Source organism: Gymnoscopelus microlampas (assembly GCF_963454915.1).
Source record: "Gymnoscopelus microlampas genome assembly, chromosome: 21".
Taxonomy (NCBI): Eukaryota; Metazoa; Chordata; class Actinopteri; order Myctophiformes; family Myctophidae; genus Gymnoscopelus; species Gymnoscopelus microlampas.
Window position 1 is genome coordinate 2232315 of NC_139958.1, and position 21245 is coordinate 2253559.

At 41.7% G+C, this 21245-nt stretch overlaps 1 protein-coding gene across 1 annotated transcript in view; it reads right to left on the reverse strand.

The window, feature by feature from the left end:
• The window catches only part of LOC311037327 (tetratricopeptide repeat protein 28-like), a 114780-nt gene that overhangs the window by 30525 nt on the left and 63010 nt on the right, over positions 1 to 21245 (reverse strand). Inside the window, exons 17-23 of the mRNA XM_084046454.1 lie at positions 19062 to 19142; positions 18576 to 18828; positions 16776 to 16885; positions 15049 to 15178; positions 12871 to 13101; positions 3861 to 4011; positions 849 to 959 (exon numbers count right to left, since the gene is read on the reverse strand). Coding sequence (XP_083902580.1) covers positions 849 to 959; positions 3861 to 4011; positions 12871 to 13101; positions 15049 to 15178; positions 16776 to 16885; positions 18576 to 18828; positions 19062 to 19142 — 1067 coding nt within the window. The remainder of the gene's footprint in view (positions 1 to 848; positions 960 to 3860; positions 4012 to 12870; positions 13102 to 15048; positions 15179 to 16775; positions 16886 to 18575; positions 18829 to 19061; positions 19143 to 21245) is intronic.

Consider the following 21245-nt stretch of genomic DNA (forward strand, 5'->3'; position numbering starts at 1 on the left):
AGAAAGAGCTCAGATAGTCCTGGTCTCTACGAAGCATAGACAAATGCAATTCAATATTTTTCACAGGACTTATTTCACTCCACTAAGGTTACATAAGATTGATGGAAATATTTCTGCCATGTGCCAGAGGTGCAAGATAAATGAGGGTGATTTGACTCATATGCTTTGGAACTGTTCATATTTGGTTGACTTTTGGAAGTTCATTATAACCACTGTTTCGGATGTCATAGAGTCGGAGATACCGTTTGACCCCAGGATCTGGATATTGGGTGATGTCAGTTTAATTCGTGTAAACTTTCACAAAAAATATTTTGTTTCACTTGCCAGCACGGCTGGAAAAAAAGTTATCCTTGTCAATTGGAAATCTGAAAATTCTCCATCTCAAAAGCATTGGTTGAATGAACTTTCCTCTTATTGTACTCCTGAGAAAATCCTGTACAATGTAAGGAGAAAACCCGAGACCTATGACAAAATTTGGGGCTCTTTTCTCGATGTTTTGCCTTCGTTAACCCCTCTTGGTTGAGGTTGTAAGTTGCTGTTACTGCAAAGATTGTTGTGATGTTTTGTTGTGATGTCAATGATGTTTATTGTGCCATTCCGGGGTGGGGGGTGGGTTTGGGAGGGAGGGTTGCTTTTTCTGTCTTTTTGTTTTCTATTGTCTTTTTTCTTTTCTTGTTGTATAAAATGTAAAATGGATGGATGTACTTTGTACTCTGTCAATAAACACATCTTTAAAAAATAAATAAAAGCAAAAGCATAAAACATTAAAATAGGCAATACAGTGAGGACTTAAAAATCAACCAAAGAGTCAGCTAAAAGCAAGGTGTGCAACACCATGGTCCACTTACCTGTTGAACAGGTTGTTTCTGGACACCATCCTCAGGTAGCCTGTGGGGTCGTCCAGCTGCTGCTCCAGTAGATCTCCTGTCTCACTCTCTGTCTCACTGCTGGTGAACACTCTGTTGGTGCACCAACACACACACACATACATTACTCTATAGCAGTGGTTCTCAAACTTTTTCATGTCAAGGACCCCCAAATAGACGCTTATTACCCCACGGACCCCCATTTGAAAAGATAAGCCAGGGACCCCCATAAGAGAAGGTTTTTATGGCTCTCTAGCAGTGATTCTCAACCATTTTAATTTCAAGGACCCCCAGTTTGACATGCATTAGGGCTACGGACCCCCATTTAATGGCATTTATACCTCTGGGACCCCAATTCATATTGTAAAATCAATGTTAATTTAACTCTGAGAGTGTACAAATGGAACCAAATGGACCCTAACGGGTCCATTTGGTTCCATTTGTACACTCTCAGAGTTACAGAACCATAAGGGTCCTTTTGGTTCCTGTCCATCATTTAGCTGGGGACCCCCTGGAACCCCCTCAAGTACCCCTAGGGGTCCCCGGACCCCACTTTGAGAACCAATGCTCTATAGAACAGTGTCTCACTGCTAGAGAGCACCCTGTTCAACACACACACATACAGGGACGTGCACAGATAGACTCTAGGTGGTGCTAGAGCACCTGCCCTTTTCCCTCTTGACCAGAAGTGCCCTTTTGAAAAAAAGAAAAACTTTTTTTCCCCCTTTTTTTTTCAGTTTACAGCAGGGGTCTTCAACAGGGGGTCCGGGACCCCTAGGGGGTCCTCAGAGTTACTACAGGGGGTCCGCCAAATCTGTATGTGATATGATTTTTCTTTTTATCATAACCACTCAAAACCTAGCATCCCTTTTCTGAGGAGAACTTTAGCCAAAAATAGCAGATCTACAAGCTCACAACGCCTCGCGCTTGTGGGCTTGTAGATCGGCTATTTTTGGCAAATAGGTATAGGTGTAGAGGGAAAAAAGAGCAGACTAAGTAAACAAAAAAAAGTATAATTTACTTGAGCACCTGCCCCTCAAAATGTCTGTGCACGCCACTGCACACATACATTACTCTATAGAACACTGTTTCACTCTCACTTATAACGTTGGACACTAGGCTAATAGGCTATACACCCAACGTTTGCTTCATAGGCTCTAGCCTTTGATTGCCTTTCAATAAAAGCATATTTGATAGACTTAATCATCACCCACTGATTACAGATAATGTTATATTATCGTAATCAGTTCATTATTTCCTGCGCAATGGATTACTGAAACTGAACGGAGCGAATGGCATCGCGCACGACCCACAGCACGAATCAGCTTCTTTGAATAGACCATCATTCAGCTTATATAAATACAATTTACACAATTAACACTCTCCCTTCTGCTGATTACAGGAACATTAGAATCACAGAGATTCGAATAAGGAGAGAGGGAGCCTCTGAATGTTGTGCCGCATGTGCGTCTCGGCCGACTCCCGGCATTCCCATTTTCAGGCGCGCTTCTACCAAACACATTCGGCATAGCGGGCGGTTTTAGAATCCGCCATGCTCTTTCCTAAACGGCCCTTGTCTGCTCTTGTTTCCCTCTACACCAAATCTCTCACAAGGCCTCACAGTCGTGTGCTTGTAGTTCAGTATTACACTATTTTCACAATATTTATCTGTAGAACCGAGTCAAACTAAACGTAATGCCTACAACTCCAAATTGCCGTCAAGAAGGGAGTTTAAATATGACTATTTTTGGGAGTCGCAACCTGAAATGGTTGGGAACCCTTGTCATACGACACTCATAATTGTGAGCTTGTAGATCTGCTTTTTTAAAACGGCAGAATAAAGTTTTCATTATGTCCACATCGCTGCAGTGGTTCGTTCTCACTGAGAGGTGAGGAGAGTTGGTGTGCTGCTGACACAACACATCACATGCTAGTGATTTACAAAGCACTTCTGTACTAGGGCCAGCTTAGAGCTGCAGACTGTGAGCAGATGAATGAGCTTATTAGAAACAAGGGAGAGAGAGAGAGAGGGGGGGGGCTAGGGCTGCAATTATCAATTATTTTCTTAGTGATTACATTATCGATTACTTTTTCAATGAATCAAATAATCTTGAAGTGTGCTTTTTGTATATATGAATGAGTGAGTGAGTGAGTGAGTGAGTGAGTGAGTGAGTGAGTGAGTGAGTGAGTGAGTGAGTGAATGAATAAATTAATGAGTGAATGAATGAATGAATGAAATAGAAAAAGTGCTCCTCGGAGCACAGGTCTCCGCCAGGTCAAGTACGTTATTGTGGCCTCCTGGTGGCGCTATAATAGGCCAATGTGAAAAGGGTGCCATTCATTCTTAGGCCTTTCACGGCAATCGGACACTGCATTCATGATTTGAGGCATTTTGTTCCAAAAATGTGTTTTGCTAAATTAGACCTGCTGGTGGCGCTATAACAGGCCAATGTGAAATGGGTGTCATTTCTTCCTCGGCCTAGTGGGAATGTGCGTGTGAAATTTCACGGAAATTGCAAGCTGCGTTCATGATTTGAGTCATTTTGTTCAAAACAGACCAATCCTGCAAACTTTGGAAGCCAACCTTAGCCAATCAGGATGGAATCTGGATAATCGGACAGATCCGGGTTGATCACATGAGTATAGAGATACTGTGTACCGATTTGCATGGCGTTTGGATAAAATCTGTAGGAGTAATGAAAAAAATGGGTACAAATCGGCCTCCTGGTGGCGCTATAACAGGCCCATGTGAAAAATTTGGGGCAGATGTTCTGAATTGGTATCGAGGGAGTGTGTGTGCACAGTTTCGCAGCGAGCGGGCCAACGGTGCCGGAGATTAGCTGGTGACACACGGACAGGACACACACACGGACGGACGGACGGACAGGGGGTAAAACAAACTCTCTCGCCACGCCTTTCGGCCTGGCGGAGACAATGAGTGAGTGAGTGAATGAATGAGTGATATGATAATTGAGATCCCATTCCCAACAGTACCTGCTGGGATGGCTGTCCAGCCCCAGGGCCACTCTGGCGTTGCAGATGTATTGTTCCAGAGACACAGCAGCACCGCTGGCTCCTGTCCCTCTGTCCTCGTCCTGTCCCTGAGACTCTCCCCCCAGGTACACCTCGTGGAACTTCACTATACCTACAGTACATGTTTTATAGAGCAGAGAGACAGAACTTCACTATACCTACATGTTTTATAGAGCAGAGAGACAGAACTTCACTATACCTACATGTTTTATAGAGCAGAGAGACAGAACTTCACTATACCTACATGTTTTATAGAACAGAGAGACAGAACTTCACTATACCTACATGTTTTATAGAGCAGAGAGACAGAACTTCACTATACCTACATGTTTTATAGAGCAGAGAGACAGAACTTCACTATACCTACATGTTTTATAGAGCAGAGAGACAGAACTTCACTATACCTACATGTTTTATAGAGCAGAGAGACAGAACTTCACTATACCTACATGTTTTATAGAGCAGAGAGACAGAACTTCACTATACCTACATGTTTTATAGAGCAGAGAGACAGAACTTCACTATACCTACATGTTTTATAGAACAGAGAGACAGAACTTCACTATACCTACATGTTTTATAGAACAGAGAGACAGAACTTCACTATACCTACATGTTTTATAGAGCAGAGAGACAGAACTTCACTATACCTACATGTTTTATAGAACAGAGAGACAGAACTTCACTATACCTACATGTTTTATAGAGCAGAGAGACAGAACTTCACTATACCTACATGTTTTATAGAGCAGAGAGACAGAACTTCACTATACCTACATGTTTTATAGAGCAGAGAGACAGAACTTCACTATACCTACATGTTTTATAGAGTAGAGAGACAGAACTTCACTATACCTACATGTTTTATAGAACAGAGAGACAGAACTTCACTATACCTACATGTTTTATAGAGCAGAGAGACAGAACTTCACTATACCTACATGTTTTATAGAGCAGAGAGACAGAACTTCACTATACCTACATGTTTTATAGAGCAGAGAGACAGAACTTCACTATACCTACATGTTTTATAGAGCAGAGAGACAGAACTTCACTATACCTACATGTTTTATAGAGCAGAGAGACAGAACTTCACTATACCTACATGTTTTATAGAACAGAGAGACAGAACTTCACTATACCTACATGTTTTATAGAGTAGAGAGACAGAACTTCACTATACCTACATGTTTTATAGAGTAGAGAGACAGAACTTCACTATACCTACATGTTTTATAGAACAGAGAGACAGAACTTCACTATACCTACATGTTTTATAGAGCAGAGAGACAGAACTTCACTATACCTACATGTTTTATAGAACAGAGAGACAGAACTTCACTATACCTACATGTTTTATAGAGTAGAGAGACAGAACTTCACTATACCTACATGTTTTATAGAGCAGAGAGACAGAACTTCACTATACCTACATGTTTTATAGAGTAGAGAGACAGAACTTCACTATACCTACATGTTTTATAGAGCAGAGAGACAGAACTTCACTATACCTACATGTTTTATAGAACAGAGAGACAGAACTTCACTATACCTACATGTTTTATAGAGCAGAGAGACAGAACTTCACTATACCTACATGTTTTATAGAGTAGAGAGACAGAACTTCACTATACCTACATGTTTTATAGAACAGAGAGACAGAACTTCACTATACCTACATGTTTTATAGAGTAGAGAGACAGAACTTCACTATACCTACATGTTTTATAGAACAGAGAGACAGAACTTCACTATACCTACATGTTTTATAGAGTAGAGAGACAGAACTTCACTATACCTACATGTTTTATAGAACAGAGAGACAGAACTTCACTATACCTACATGTTTTATAGAGCAGAGACAGAACTTCACTATACCTACATGTTTTATAGAGCAGAGAGACAGAACTTCACTATACCTACATGTTTTATAGAACAGAGAGACAGAACTTCACTATACCTACATGTTTTATAGAGTAGAGAGACAGAACTTCACTATACCTACATGTTTTATAGAACAGAGAGACAGAACTTCACTATACCTACATGTTTTATAGAGCAGAGAGACAGAACTTCACTATACCTACATGTTTTATAGAACAGAGAGACAGAACTTCACTATACCTACATGTTTTATAGAGCAGAGAGACAGAACTTCACTATACCTACATGTTTTATAGAGCAGAGAGACAGAACTTCACTATACCTACATGTTTTATAGAGCAGAGAGACAGAACTTCACTATACCTACATGTTTTATAGAGCAGAGAGACAGAACTTCACTATACCTACATGTTTTATAGAGCAGAGAGACAGAACTTCACTATACCTACATGTTTTATAGAGCAGAGAGACAGAACTTCACTATACCTACATGTTTTATAGAGTAGAGAGACAGAACTTCACTATACCTACATGTTTTATAGAACAGAGAGACAGAACTTCACTATACCTACATGTTTTATAGAGCAGAGAGACAGAACTTCACTATACCTACATGTTTTATAGAGCAGAGAGACAGAACTTCACTATACCTACATGTTTTATAGAACAGAGAGACAGAACTTCACTATACCTACATGTTTTATAGAGTAGAGAGACAGAACTTCACTATACCTACATGTTTTATAGAGCAGAGAGACAGAACTTCACTATACCTACATGTTTTATAGAACAGAGAGACAGAACTTCACTATACCTACATGTTTTATAGAGCAGAGACAGAACTTCACTATACCTACATGTTTTATAGAACAGAGAGACAGAACTTCACTATACCTACATGTTTTATAGAACAGAGAGACAGAACTTCACTATACCTACATGTTTTATAGAGCAGAGAGACAGAACTTCACTATACCTACATGTTTTATAGAACAGAGAGACAGAACTTCACTATACCTACATGTTTTATAGAGCAGAGAGACAGAACTTCACTATACCTACATGTTTTATAGAACAGAGAGACAGAACTTCACTATACCTACATGTTTTATAGAACAGAGAGACAGAACTTCACTATACCTACATGTTTTATAGAACAGAGAGACAGAACTTCACTATACCTACATGTTTTATAGAGTAGAGAGACAGAACTTCACTATACCTACATGTTTTATAGAGCAGAGAGACAGAACTTCACTATACCTACATGTTTTATAGAACAGAGAGACAGAACTTCACTATACCTACATGTTTTATAGAGCAGAGACAGAACTTCACTATACCTACATGTTTTATAGAACAGAGAGACAGAACTTCACTATACCTACATGTTTTATAGAGCAGAGACAGAACTTCACTATACCTACATGTTTTATAGAACAGAGAGACAGAACTTCACTATACCTACATGTTTTATAGAACAGAGAGACAGAACTTCACTATGCCTACATGTTTTATAGAGTAGAGAGACAGAACTTCACTATACCTACATGTTTTATAGAACAGAGAGACAGAACTTCACTATACCTACATGTTTTATAGAACAGAGAGACAGAACTTCACTATACCTACATGTTTTATAGAGCAGAGAGACAGAACTTCACTATACCTACATGTTTTATAGAACAGAGAGACAGAACTTCACTATACCTACATGTTTTATAGAGCAGAGAGACAGAACTTCACTATACCTACATGTTTTATAGAACAGAGAGACAGAACTTCACTATGCCTACATGTTTTATAGAACAGAGAGACAGAACTTCACTATACCTACATGTTTTATAGAGTAGAGAGACAGAACTTCACTATACCTACATGTTTTATAGAACAGAGAGACAGAACTTCACTATACCTACATGTTTTATAGAACAGAGAGACAGAACTTCACTATACCTACATGTTTTATAGAGTAGAGAGACAGAACTTCACTATACCTACATGTTTTATAGAACAGAGAGACAGAACTTCACTATACCTACATGTTTTATAGAACAGAGAGACAGAACTTCACTATACCTACATGTTTTATAGAGTAGAGAGACAGAACTTCACTATACCTACATGTTTTATAGAACAGAGAGACAGAACTTCACTATACCTACATGTTTTATAGAGTAGAGAGACAGAACTTCACTATACCTACATGTTTTATAGAACAGAGAGACAGAACTTCACTATACCTACATGTTTTATAGAGCAGAGACAGAACTTCACTATACCTACATGTTTTATAGAGCAGAGACAGAACTTCACTATACCTACATGTTTTATAGAGCAGAGAGACAGAACTTCACTATACCTACATGTTTTATAGAGCAGAGACAGAACTTCACTATACCTACATGTTTTATAGAGCAGAGACAGAACTTCACTATACCTACATGTTTTATAGAGCAGAGAGACAGAACTTCACTATACCTACATGTTTTATAGAGCAGAGAGACAGAACTTCACTATACCTACATGTTTTATAGAGCAGAGAGACAGAACTTCACTATACCTCCTTGTTTTATAGAGCAGAGAGACAGAACTTCACTATACCTACATGTTTTATCCACCTGTTTCCGCGGGAATTTACTGGGGCAAGAATCTGGTGTGGGAAACATCCTGCGGATGGACCAGAAGTAGGAAATAGCGGCTCAGTGTGTTTACATTTGCCAGCAGAACGTAGCTGTAGCTTCACAGGTCGCATAGCGATTATGACTCCAAGAACGTTTGTTAGTAAGTCTTTTATCTCTGCTTTTCTCTCGCTTAACGTCTCAATTACATCGCATCCGATGCGAAAAGAAGTTGTCTAAGAAACTTGAACTTAAAAAAAACTCCCAAAGCTGTGTATGTATGTTCATTTCACTTCGTGGACAAGAGACCTACACGGGGCAACCCATATCCAACGCTGCTGTTGGGTGAGAGACCTCCAGAGGAGAGTATCGTTCAGAGACATTTAACGGGTAAGATTAATTTCTACAAGGCATTAAAAGAAATTTGACCTGGCCTGGTCAACGGCAGGGCTCATTGTGATTGTGACGCAAGCGATTCAACCTATCGCAAACAAAAAGTTGCAACACAATTATGATCACAAACATAATGTGTCATTTGTAACCTCACACACACGCGCGCTGTGTGTGTGTGTGTGTGTGTGTGTGTGTGTGTGTGTGTGTGTGTGTGTGTGTGTGTGTGTGTGTGTGTGTGTGTGTGTGTGTGTGTGTGTGTGTGTCACACACCCACGCACAGCACTACTAGTCTTTTTCTTCTTCTCCATGCACCTTGACAAAATAATGGCCTATTTCTAGAAGCAAGCAACTCTTTTGACAAAAATATAATTTCCCAAAAAGAATGATGTAGGCCATTATTTTAGGAAGGTGACGGTATAACCTAAAGTCCAAAAAGAAAAACAAGCATTTTTTAAAGACAAAAAAACTATAATATGTTATAATAATATGTTTAATTCAGTGCCTTAAGCATGGTGGTGTGTTAAACGTGTACAATTACATCTGTCTCAATCGATAACAACTACTGCAATACATCTCATTGTACACTAAATATGTCTGTACCCGCAGACGACCAGCCAGTTGCAATGGAGGCTTCAGAGGAGCCAAATCCCGTGGCAAAGAGCTCACATGATGTCCAGACACAGTGGTCAGACCCAGGAATGGAGGACCACATCTATCCCAAAGCTCCACCTGCCAGGACATCTAGCGTGCTGCCTGAACCATCCCCTGAGAGCTCACAGTCTGTTGCAGAGGATCTCCTAAAACATGATGAAGACTGTCTTCTCTACACAGGGATTCCTCTACTTGAATTCAACACTCTTGTGTCATGCTTACAAAGCTTTGTCCGCACATCAACAATGCTTGTTTTAGATGGACCAAGGACCTCAACGGAAACAAGTCCGCAAGGACTTTTTTGGTCAGACCTTTTAGACAAAAGCATCTGAAATGTACATAATGACTCCAGATGGCGCAGTTACAACTAGATATTTCACAGCATTACAAGCATAGTAGTGACTGTAAGATTCAGTTCTTGAGTCCAGATGTTTTGCTTTCTGCAAAACACTTTCTGTACAGTCAATTACACAAGTAGTGTTTGGAAAATTCTCCAGGAAAACCTGTGGCATAGTAGCTTTTATGGTTTCACAAGGCAGCCATGGAATCAGATCCTTAGTGTGCTCAGCAATTACATCTATCCAGAATGACAATGTTTTACCAGCCTGACTATGTGACCTTTTGAAGTGTTTTGCCGAATCAAGTTTCATTAATGTCATTAAAAATTGATCTTTGATTGATTGATTTTTTTATTAGGCAAAAGAATGTAAAACAACACAGTTACATTTATAATACCTATGGTGGGAAATGTAGAGACACATTCATAACCGAAAACTCTGTGCCCATTAATATTGTCCCTAAAATGGACAAAATACTTAATTCAACTTGATTATCTCATTGGAAATTAGACAATACTACTGTTTCTGGATTATCTCATTAGAAATTACATAAGCATTTATTAAGGCCTCTCAAAACAGAAATACATAAAATACAATTAACAGTGATGTGATTGTGATCTAAATTGTGTCTATTTGCTTTACATTAACTCTCCTCTCAGATTTACAAGGGCTGCACAAAAGATGAAAGATGATTTGTGTCCTAGGACAAATGCATTGATGAAAGATTTCGCACTGTGTTTGTGTACTGTACAGTAGGTTTGTGTGTGTGTGTGTGTGTGTGTGTGTGTGTGTGTGTGTGTGTGTGTGTGTGTGTGTGTGTGTGTGTGTGTGTGTGTGTGTGTGTGAGTGACAGAGTGTGCTCAGGTCTGAATCATGTAGGCTTGGGCTTGCCTGGCCCTGCCTTTTAACATCGGCTCTGTAACTGAGCTGAACTGAGCTAACTGACCATCTGTCTGGAGGTGACTTGAAGTACTGTACTTAAGTACAAATTTGAGGAATCTTTACTTTACTGGAGTATTTTCAATTTGCAGTACTTGTACGTCTAGGCCACTACATCTAAGAGGCAAATATTGTACTTTTTACTCCACTATAATTATTTGAAAACTTGAGTTACTAGTTACTTTGTAGATTTTCATTATTACAAATCATGCATTAAACACTTTACCCCATACTTTGGCTATTTGAAAATAGCAGACATACAAGCTTTCGTTGTGAGCTTGTAGATCGGCTATTTTCAAAATGCTTTTTAACATTTTGAAGACTTGTGAAATGGGACATTTTGTATAATGCGTACTTTTACTTGGTTACTTAGTTATGGTAAGTGTAAGCCGTGTTTGTGCGCATAGCGTCTCTCACAGTAAAATCCTCAGTGTTCATTATCCAGACCAGTTGTAATTGTGAGTGTGCAAATAGAACCATGCTTTCATTTGTACAGTCAGTTATATTAAGAAGGTGAGAATAGCCACCACACAATACAATACATGTCCTTTCCTTTGTTGACAGTGGGATAATATGAACGTCATATGCAAATTAGCCATGAGGTGGTCTTAGAATGTCAACAAACAGTACGTGTTTCCTCGCCGACCCAAATAAAATAAAATAGTGGAGCACTTGGCTTGGGCCTGCACGTTTAATTATATTAATCTACCTATCTGTGTTGCATTTTTACTGCTGTTGATGATATGACCTCAGCACGCAGGGACTGATGGTTATCTTAAATGATAACGGTTCATAAATGACGTATTGATTACGTGAATCAGCTGTGTCGGGAGGTATCTAAGACATTTAGGACAGGTGGTAATAATGGATGCGTACATTTACATTAGCCTACTTAGAACTATGGACTCCACAAAGCGATACGAGGCCACTTCTTAACGTCATCATGCATGATGTGTTAATGCATGTGTACTAGAGTGCCCCACACGAAGCACTCTAGTTTAAGCCATTCATTTAGTTTGGTTCGGTTGTAATGACAGCCACGCACAGCACACGTTGTCCCTGAGCTCATTGTGACGTTAAGAAAAGCCGAGTCTTAATAACAAACGTCTTGGAAAATCGCTATGCGACCTGTGAAGCTGCAGCTACGTTCTGCTGGCAAATGTAAACACATGAGCCGCTACTTTCTACTTCCGGTCCCTCCGCAGGATGTTTCCCACACATCAGGAAACTACCCACGGAAACAGGTGGATAGAGCAGAGAGACAGGGGGGGGGGGGGTTTCCATTTAAAGGTGAGAAAAACAGATCTTCTGGTAGATGAAATGAAACCTGGGCAAATATTTTGTATTAAAACATCCAAATGAAATGTTACTTAATATCATTCTCCTCTCTGTATATATATATATATATATATATATATATATATATATATATATATATATATATATATATATATATATATATATATATATATATATATATATATATATATACATATATATATATATATATATGTTCCTTTTATAACTTGTGTATGTTCAGTATGTATAATGGATATACCCATGCTACTTTGATGTGTTTCTTTTTTTAAAGAGTGTTTTGTAATGTTTAAAATATTTTTAAAAGATGTAAAGAAACAAATAAGGGGGGGGGCTACATTGGATCCATTGTCACACAGGTTATTTTTTCAATTTCCAAAAAAAGTAACACGTTTTGGACAGTTTAATATACTGTATATAAACTGTATACGAGTGGTTCTCGAACCTTTTCATGTCAAGGACCCCCAAAATGATATGTATTTGGCCACGGACCCCCATCTCAAAATATGTTGTTCCAGGGACCCCCCAGAGGCAAATATTTGAGTTAAAAATGTTGTCTTAATGTTGTCTTATATAATATATATATCCCAAGGTTTGCACAAAATGTTCAAAATGTTTCAAAAATAGCAGATCTACAAGCTCATAGCGCGGCACTCGGTGCCGCGCTATGAGCTTGTAGATCTGCTATTTTTGAATAGCCAAAGTATAAAAAGTTAAAATGATTGTGACGCTATATTAACGCATTTAGCTGGGGACCCCCTGGAACCCCCTCAAGTAGCCCTGGGGGTCCCCGGAAACCCCACTTTGAGAACCAACGGCACAGTGTACCTGTCTCAGGAGCCAGCAGCCAGCTGTACAGGAACTCCCCGGCGACAGAGTAGTAGAGAACCAGAGCCTTCTCTCGGGTCACCGTGTCCAGGATGTGCTCCACCGTCACCGGCACGTAGGGGTCAGAGGTCATGGCCTGCTGCTGACCTCCCGTCTGCCGCTCCACCAGGAGGTCGGCGAAGGCCCGCGTACGACCCCGCTCCGCTATGGCCAACGCCTCGTCATGGCGGCCTGAGAGAGAGAGAGAGAGAGAGAGAGAGAGAGTCACCGAAAATAGCCGATTTACAAGCTCACAGTGCCACTCAGTGGGCCCTCATTTATCAACGCGGTGCAGCCCAAATAATGGGCGTACGGCGAGATCACCGCACCTTTCGGCATTTATCAATATATCCTGATGTGGGCTTCATCCTACCGTACGCTGAAATCTCACGTCTGGTCGGGACCAGTTGTTGACGTTGGCTGCGCCCGTTTATTCCATTCTAGACCTGCGGAGCAGCATTGTCTGACTGTCTGACAGGCAACTAGACACATATACCCACTCCAAAATGTATATCTACACTAATAAATAATCGCTGTGAAAATATAACATTTTATAAAGTAATTTAAATAAACTGCTTTAACAGTCATTCAGATAAGATTGTAGATCTGGCTGCATTGAAAATAGCAGATCTACAAGCTCACAAGCCAGCGTCGCATCGCGACGCGTTGTGAGTTTGTAGATCTGCTATTTTCAAAATATACGAGCACTTTTGCGTCGGGACTCCCGAACATCTTTTCACTGACAGTGAGGTCTACAAACTTACAGTAGCTTGTCCTATGGTATGGAGTTATGTCATAGAGAGTTATATAGGCTACAACCTGGCTGGGTTAAGGATATACAGTAAACCTGACGCTCCAATCTCTTATAACGTGGGCGGCACGGGATCACTGCAGTCTGCAGACCGCCCGAGTCTCATGGGGAATATAGCCTACATGACTGCTTTAGTGTAACTCGAACGCGCACTGCTCGGTATGGGGTAAATAAATATACAAACGTATTCCATTCATGGCGATGTGATTGGTATCATAATATGTCATTCATGTAGGCTACAAGCCTACTGACTGACAAAGATTGTACCGTAACGGATTATGAAAGACACAGTTGGGCGCATGTGTGTGTGTGTGTGTGTGAGAGAGGGAGAGAGAGAGAGGCGTATGTGTGCGTGCGTGCGTGTGTGTGTGTATGACTTGACAGGTAGCGAGGAGAGGCGAGCCAGCGAAACTCTTTCTTTGGTCGTATTCTGATTCTTCATGTCGTAAAATCGGGGTGTTTTGAGAATATTTAAGGGCGTGTTATTTAAATGACGCTCGTTTTCAGACGTGAGATTTATCAAGGCTGGGACCAAATGTCCGCTCGGATCGGCTGTGTAGGATTCGTTGATACATGTGACTTCGACGTTGGTGTACGGCCGAATATATGGAAAAATATACGCCGGTTAATACGCTGCGTTGATAAATGAGGGCCACTGTCTCCGCCAGGCCGAAAGGCATGGCGGGAAAGTATGTTTTACCCCCTGTCCGTCCGTCCGTCCGTCCGTCCGTGTCATTCTGTCTGTCTGTGTACAGATAATCTCCGGCACCGTTGGCTTGCTCGCAGTGAAACTGCACACACACACTCCCTGGATGCCAGAGCAGAACCTCTGCCCCAAATTTTCACATGGGCCTGTTATAGCGCCACCAGGAGGCCGATTCGATTTGTGTTCCTACAGATGTTGTCCAAACATCACGCAAATCGGTACACAGTATCTCTATAGTCATTAAACGAAAAGGGTCTTTCAGATTTTTCATATTCCATCCTGATTGGCTAAAAATGGCTTCCAAAGTTTGCAGGAGTACTCAAAATGCCTCAAATCATGATCACAGCATGTCATTTCTGTGAAACTGTGCACACACATTCCCACTAGGCAGAGGAAGAAATGCCACTTGAGAATTTTAAAATCAGCCTCATGGTGGCGCTATAACAGGCCGATTTGTGTTTGTGCCCATAACTGCACCGATCTGTGTAAAACCTTGTATGCGCACTCTCTAGAGGCCAAGGAAAAACCTCTGCCCTGCATTTTTCACATCTGCCTTTTATAGCGCCACCAGGAGGCCGACTTATGTAAAATGTAATAAGTGTATAAAATAGGAAAAATGTACCTAGGCGGACCAGAACTCTCTGCAGAGCTTGATAGGAGCTGGTTTGCAGGTCAAACAGAGAGAGTTTATAGTCTGTGTTCTGTTGGGTCTCGTGACGGATCGTCTCGAACAAGGCAGATGCTCTGTACAGCTGGAACAACACAAACACACACACACACACACACACACACACACACACACACACACACACACACACACACACACACACACACACACACACACACACACACACACACACACACACACACACACACACACACACACCAATCACATCACTCTCACCATAACATATTCTCAGTGGCGTGCACAGACATTTTGAGGGGCAGGGGCTCAAGTAAATCATACTTTTTTTTGTCTGCTCTTTTTTCCCTCTACACCTATACCTCTTTGCCAAAAATAGCCGATCTACAAGCCCACAACTGCGAGGCGTTGTGAGCTTGTAGATCTGCTATTTTTGGCTAAAGTTCTCCTCAGAAAAGGGATGCTAGGTTTCGAGTGGTTATGGTAAAAAGATCACATAAAGATTTGGCGGACCCCCTGTAGTAACTCTGAGGACCCCTGTTGAAGACCCCTGCTGTAAACTGGGGGGAAAAAAAACTTTTTTTTTCTCCTTTTTTTCAAAAGGGCACTTCTGGTCAAGAGGGCAAAGGGCAGGTGCTCTAGCAACACCTAGAGTCTATCTGTGCACGTCCCTGCATATTCTACATGGAGTGGTAGAATCCACATACTTCTAGTGAAGCCAAAACATACATTAGGCATTTGTTATGATTGATGACACAATGGTTGCAAGTAAAATCCTATCGAGGGCAGTGTTCCACCAGCAGGTGGCAGTATGAGTACACTAAACAATGAATGAATGCTTGCTTTATGAATGAATGAATGAATGAATGAATGAATGAATGAATGAATGAATGGATGAATGGATGAATGGATGAATGGATGAATGAATGGATGAATGGATGAATGGATGAATGATGGCCAACAGACAATTTATATGGTCTCTGTCGGGTGAAAACCTCATACGTCCAAAACTGATACTTTTTCAGGATTAAAATTCAAACGCATCAAAAGCAGCAGATCTACAAGCTCGAAACGCGTCGCTTCGCGCCGCGTTTCGAGCTTGTAGATCTGCTACTTTTGATGCGTTTGTGGTATTAATTTACGGAATTTCACAAAAATGGTGCATTTATATAGCGCCTTTATCCAAAGCACTTTACATTGATTGTGCCATTAACCCATTCACACACACATTCACACACCGATGGAGGAGGAAACCACGCAAGGCACCAACCTGCTCATCAGGAGCAATTAGGGGTTCAGCGTCTTGCTCAAGGACACTTCCACACTAACTCTAGGGGAGCACCCCAGCCCGGGATCGAACTGGGAACCTTGTGGTTTCCAGTTCACTCTACCCGACCGGCCACTCTACCCCTGAGCCACTGCCGACCCATATTCTAACAAAAAGTTAGTTAGAATGGACATAAGAGGTTTCTGCCCGACAACAATAATGATATGGTACAGTAGAATAATTCCTACACATAGATGTGGATAATTCCCACACACACGCACGCACGCACGCACACACGCACGCACGCACGCACGCACGCACGCACGCACGCACGCACGCACGCACGCACGCACGCACGCACGCACGCACGCACGCACGCACGCACGCACGCACGCACGCACGCACGCACGCACGCACGCACACACAGAGAGGAACACACCTGGTGCTGAGCTTCCTCCAGGTTACCACTGCACCACAGAGACAGACCAAGATGGTGGCGGAGCTTAGCCTCATCCTCCCTCCTACCCAGCTGCTCTGACACATGTAGACCTATTAGGAGAGGAGACAGAGTTTAGCCCCTCCTACCCAGCTGCTCTGACACATGTAGACCTATTAGGAGAGGAGACAGAGTTTAGCCCCTCCTACCCAGCTGCTCTGCCACATGTAGACCTATTAGGAGAGGAGACAGAGTTTAGCCCCTCCTACCCAGCTGCTCTGACACATGTAGACCTATTAGGAGAGGAGACAGAGTTTAGCCCCTCCTACCCAGCTGCTCTGCCACATGTAGACCAATAGGCAGGCACGTGCACACATAGACATTAAAGGGGGCTTGAGCCCCCGCCCATTTACCCGTCGCTTAAAAAAAGAGCCCGCTCCAGACTGAAAACTGCCCCCCCCCCCCCTAGCGGGAGGCCTAACGGTAAGGCAGACGGACATGTCAGTGGATGTGTTGGATGTGTTGGATGTGTTGGATGTGTTGGATGCAGCTCAAAGTGATCTTTACTCAGGTATCTAGTTTGTCGCCGTACGACCTTCCTAGCTCGTGTAATTAAAGAAAAACGGGCGACAATGGACAAAAAATAATCGAAAATCTGCAAAAGTGGCCGTTTTCAAGACGTTTTGGCCATTATCTCTGGAACAAAAGGTCCAATCTGCTCAGCTCAAAGCTTGTTGGGTGCATTTCGGATATTTTTCGGGGTTTCAGGCCTAAGAGTATGGTAACACTTGTTTGTAAAAGAAAAGCCAATAGGTGTCCTTTAGGAGTTCCAGCCCCTGCCTCTCCAAATCCCGACACAAAGAGTCTCCTTTGTGTCTCCTACCGGAACCGCTGCCTACCGGTCCGCTGGTCATCAAATAATTGTCTTAGGAATGAGACAGAAGACAAATATCCATGAATTCAAGTCTCCATGGGGTGACAAATCGATTTCTGGGGGGTGAACTATCCATTTAAGCTGAATTCCAATACTCAAATGTCTGCCTCCTCGCTTCCTCCGTCTTCTGTCCTCCAGCATGGCGGTGTTACGGTGAAATTGGTGACCTGTGTCACCAATTTCTTTAGGCCACATGTTTAAAGACCTCCATGTAAGTTATGTGAAGTCCACGAGATGGTCACATATTTCGGCAGGCCACCAATTTCACCGTAACACCGCCATGCTGGAGGACAGAAGACGGAGGAAGCGAGGAGGCAGACATTTGAGTATTGGAATTTGGCTTTATGGAATTTTGCGCAAAATGCTGTGCTTCTAGACTGCACCTCACAATAGGGCATAGCAGTGGTGGCCATTTTCTGGTTCCACTTCAAAATAGTCAATGCATTTTTCCCATTGACATTTCCAAACATATTTATATCAATTAATTTAAGCCTAGAATTCAGGTCATCCAGGGTCCTGGTGAATCATGACCATAAAACATGTTTTTCTGTGATTTTTTTAAATGTTATATTTGATTTTATATATATATATTTTGTTTTGCCGTTTTCAAAAAAGTTTTTTTCACAGAATCAAACGTTTTATGGTCATGATTCACCAGGACCCTGGATGGCTTGATTCTAGGCTTAAAATAATTGATATGAATATGTTTGGAAATGTCAATGGGAAAAATACATTGACTATTTTGAAGTGGAACCAGAAAATGGCCGCCACTGCTATGCCCTATGCCCGCTGGTGACGGCCCTTGTACTGATGCCCCGTGTGGGGCTTCCGTGTGCATCAGTTGTAAAGTGGAACGGGTTTGTTCTCACCTTCCTGCAGGTACATGACGGCCTGTGTGTAGTTCTGCAGGGCGTGGTGTGTCCTCCCCAGGCTGCCGTAGGCCAGCGTCTTGGCGTTGAGGTCGTTGGTCTGCGCCGCCACGCTCAGATGCTGCTCCTGGAACACCACGGCTCTCTCGTAGTTCCCCAGGGCCTCGTAGGTCAGGCCCAGGTTCCCGTAGGCCCGGCCCTGGCTCCGCACGCAGCCCGTCTGCTCCGTGATGTCCAAGGCCCTCTGGTGCCACTAGTGGAAGGGAGGACCAACTCAGTTAAACACCATTAAGACCGGGAGAAAGCATCTGTTATTTAACATTGAATTAACATATTCAACACAAAACAATATCACTTACACACCCTTTCATCAATTGATTATTGGAAGGACAGACAGATTTAATTAGTCAGAGTTAATGAGAACATAATAATTAGTGTTAAACCTGTAGTGCTGTGTCATTGTCTCCTATGAGTTGGTACACTAACCTGTAGTGCTGTGTCATTGTCTCCTATGAGTTGGTAAACTCCTCCCAGGGCACTGCTGGCTTCTCCTTCCAGTGATTTATCCTGAGGGCAGAACAAACAGGAGATATACTGGTACAGTTATATAATAAAACAAACAGGAGATATACTGGTACTGTTACATTCCATTTCTGCATGCTAGTAATATGTCACATCAGTCACGTAACGAGGCAACAGTAGGCCCCGACACGAGGTGGTCACAGCGGGCCCTCATGAACGCGCAAGCGCACGTGCATGCGCCCGGAATAACCGCAAAAAAACTGCGGTTATTAGTGGTTTCTGATACTTTTTTCGCTACACTACTGAATGAAGGAAAAACACAGAAACCGCCTCCCCTCGTCCCATAAAATTAACAAGTGACAGTCATGGTCCGAATTTGAGATATTATGTCGCGACATAAAATCAACCTTGGTTAACAATTACAATGTTAAGGGGCCCACCCTTTTTTTTTTTTTTTTCCCTGGGTGGGGAGGGGCCCCTAACGTCATGGGCCCCAACGCAACCGCGTTGTCTGCGTGACGGTAGTGAGGCCCCTGTGTCACATCCATATGGACCGAGGTTCAGGCATGGAAACAGGACAGAGAAGTGAAAAGGGTGACAAGACTAAACACAATGTTTAGGCTGTACTGTTACCCAGTATTCATCAGCTGTGTACTCATTGATTGATTGATTGAATACTTTATTAACAGTTTGCGAAGACAAGCACAAGGAAGTACAGTTCAATACAAGGTCTGTTCAGAGATTCTAGTATATATATTCTAAGCTTTAAAGATAGCTTTTAGGAAGGCCACTCGACAAGCCCATCTGTTTTTTTTTTGCCTCTCCGGCACATCATGTTTTGATTTAGAATTGTTTCCTTCCATTGTTTCCTTTTCATATAACATTTTTATTTTTTTCCCATTTTGTTTTGTTTTTATCATATGTCATTTTTAAATGTGCAATAAACTAAACTAAACTAATGACTTGTTTCCATTGGGGTCCTTTGTACTCAATTCATTGAAGAATTCATTGATTCGTATAAAAGAAAATGTTATTTCCCTGATGCTCTCTACTGTCTTCATTGTATGTGTGGGTCAATCCATGTTGCTAACGCCAGACAGCCACGCTAACATATATACTTATATATATATATAGTTTTTAAGGACAATAGCAAATAATGGACCAGATACATTAACAATTTATTAGAGCAAATTATTTATATTTTTTTCTGGCCAAAAGTGATAATCTTACCACGTTGTCCTCTGACATACAATAGACGGATTTCCGCGCGATGTCATCACAGAGCAGAATGCGCAATCTGCGCATGCTCGGGGGAAACGAATTGTTGCGCCGTTCACTCTGTTGTTGTGTTCGGGAGTTAGATAGCCATAATTCTGCTATTATAGGCATAATAGGCACAATGCTGCTATTATATACAAACAGATCCAACTTCCAACAAATCATTTTTATTGAGTAAACAAGGTATGACAAACTGCATAATTTAATCTACTTTCATTAAACCCGGTGAAGATCATTTCTTTTATGAATGGACATTTGACCAGAGCTGCTGCGGGTAATGGCGCCCTCTATAGGCTTACCCCTCCTCTGCGCGGTCATATCCTCTCAATGTTTACAAACATGAAACCCGTCTATAGGCTCTATGCACAGCAGCCATATTGGGAATGAATTGGGCCCCTTCCTTACTTCCTTCACAGGTGTTACCAATGATACTAATTAAGGCTCTGTTCCATTTTAGTTGGGTCATTTATGGCACTTCCGTGACCGCGGAGAGCGAAGGTCCGTTTCTCAATGGATTTGTCATCTAGGAGGGTTATTAAACAAATTTAGCCGGGGTGTCTTTTTTAAAACGGCGGGGAAAATTTGTGGGAGACCAAAATCCAAAATGGCTGCCGTGAAAATGAACTTTTTAATGGTTTGACCTACAATGATGCACAATACATGGTTTCAGAGCTTATTTTGGTCAAGGAATACATATATGGTGTTTATATAATGATTTGACCTATTGTCGACCTTCAAATGCAAGATGGCTGCCAATTATGAGCTCCAAAAGGGAGTTTTTTCAAAATCGTCACAGAGCCTTCATATTAGGCTCAAATGAAAGCTCTGCTCATGATGAGTTGAATAATATACAGTATAAGTACACAGAAG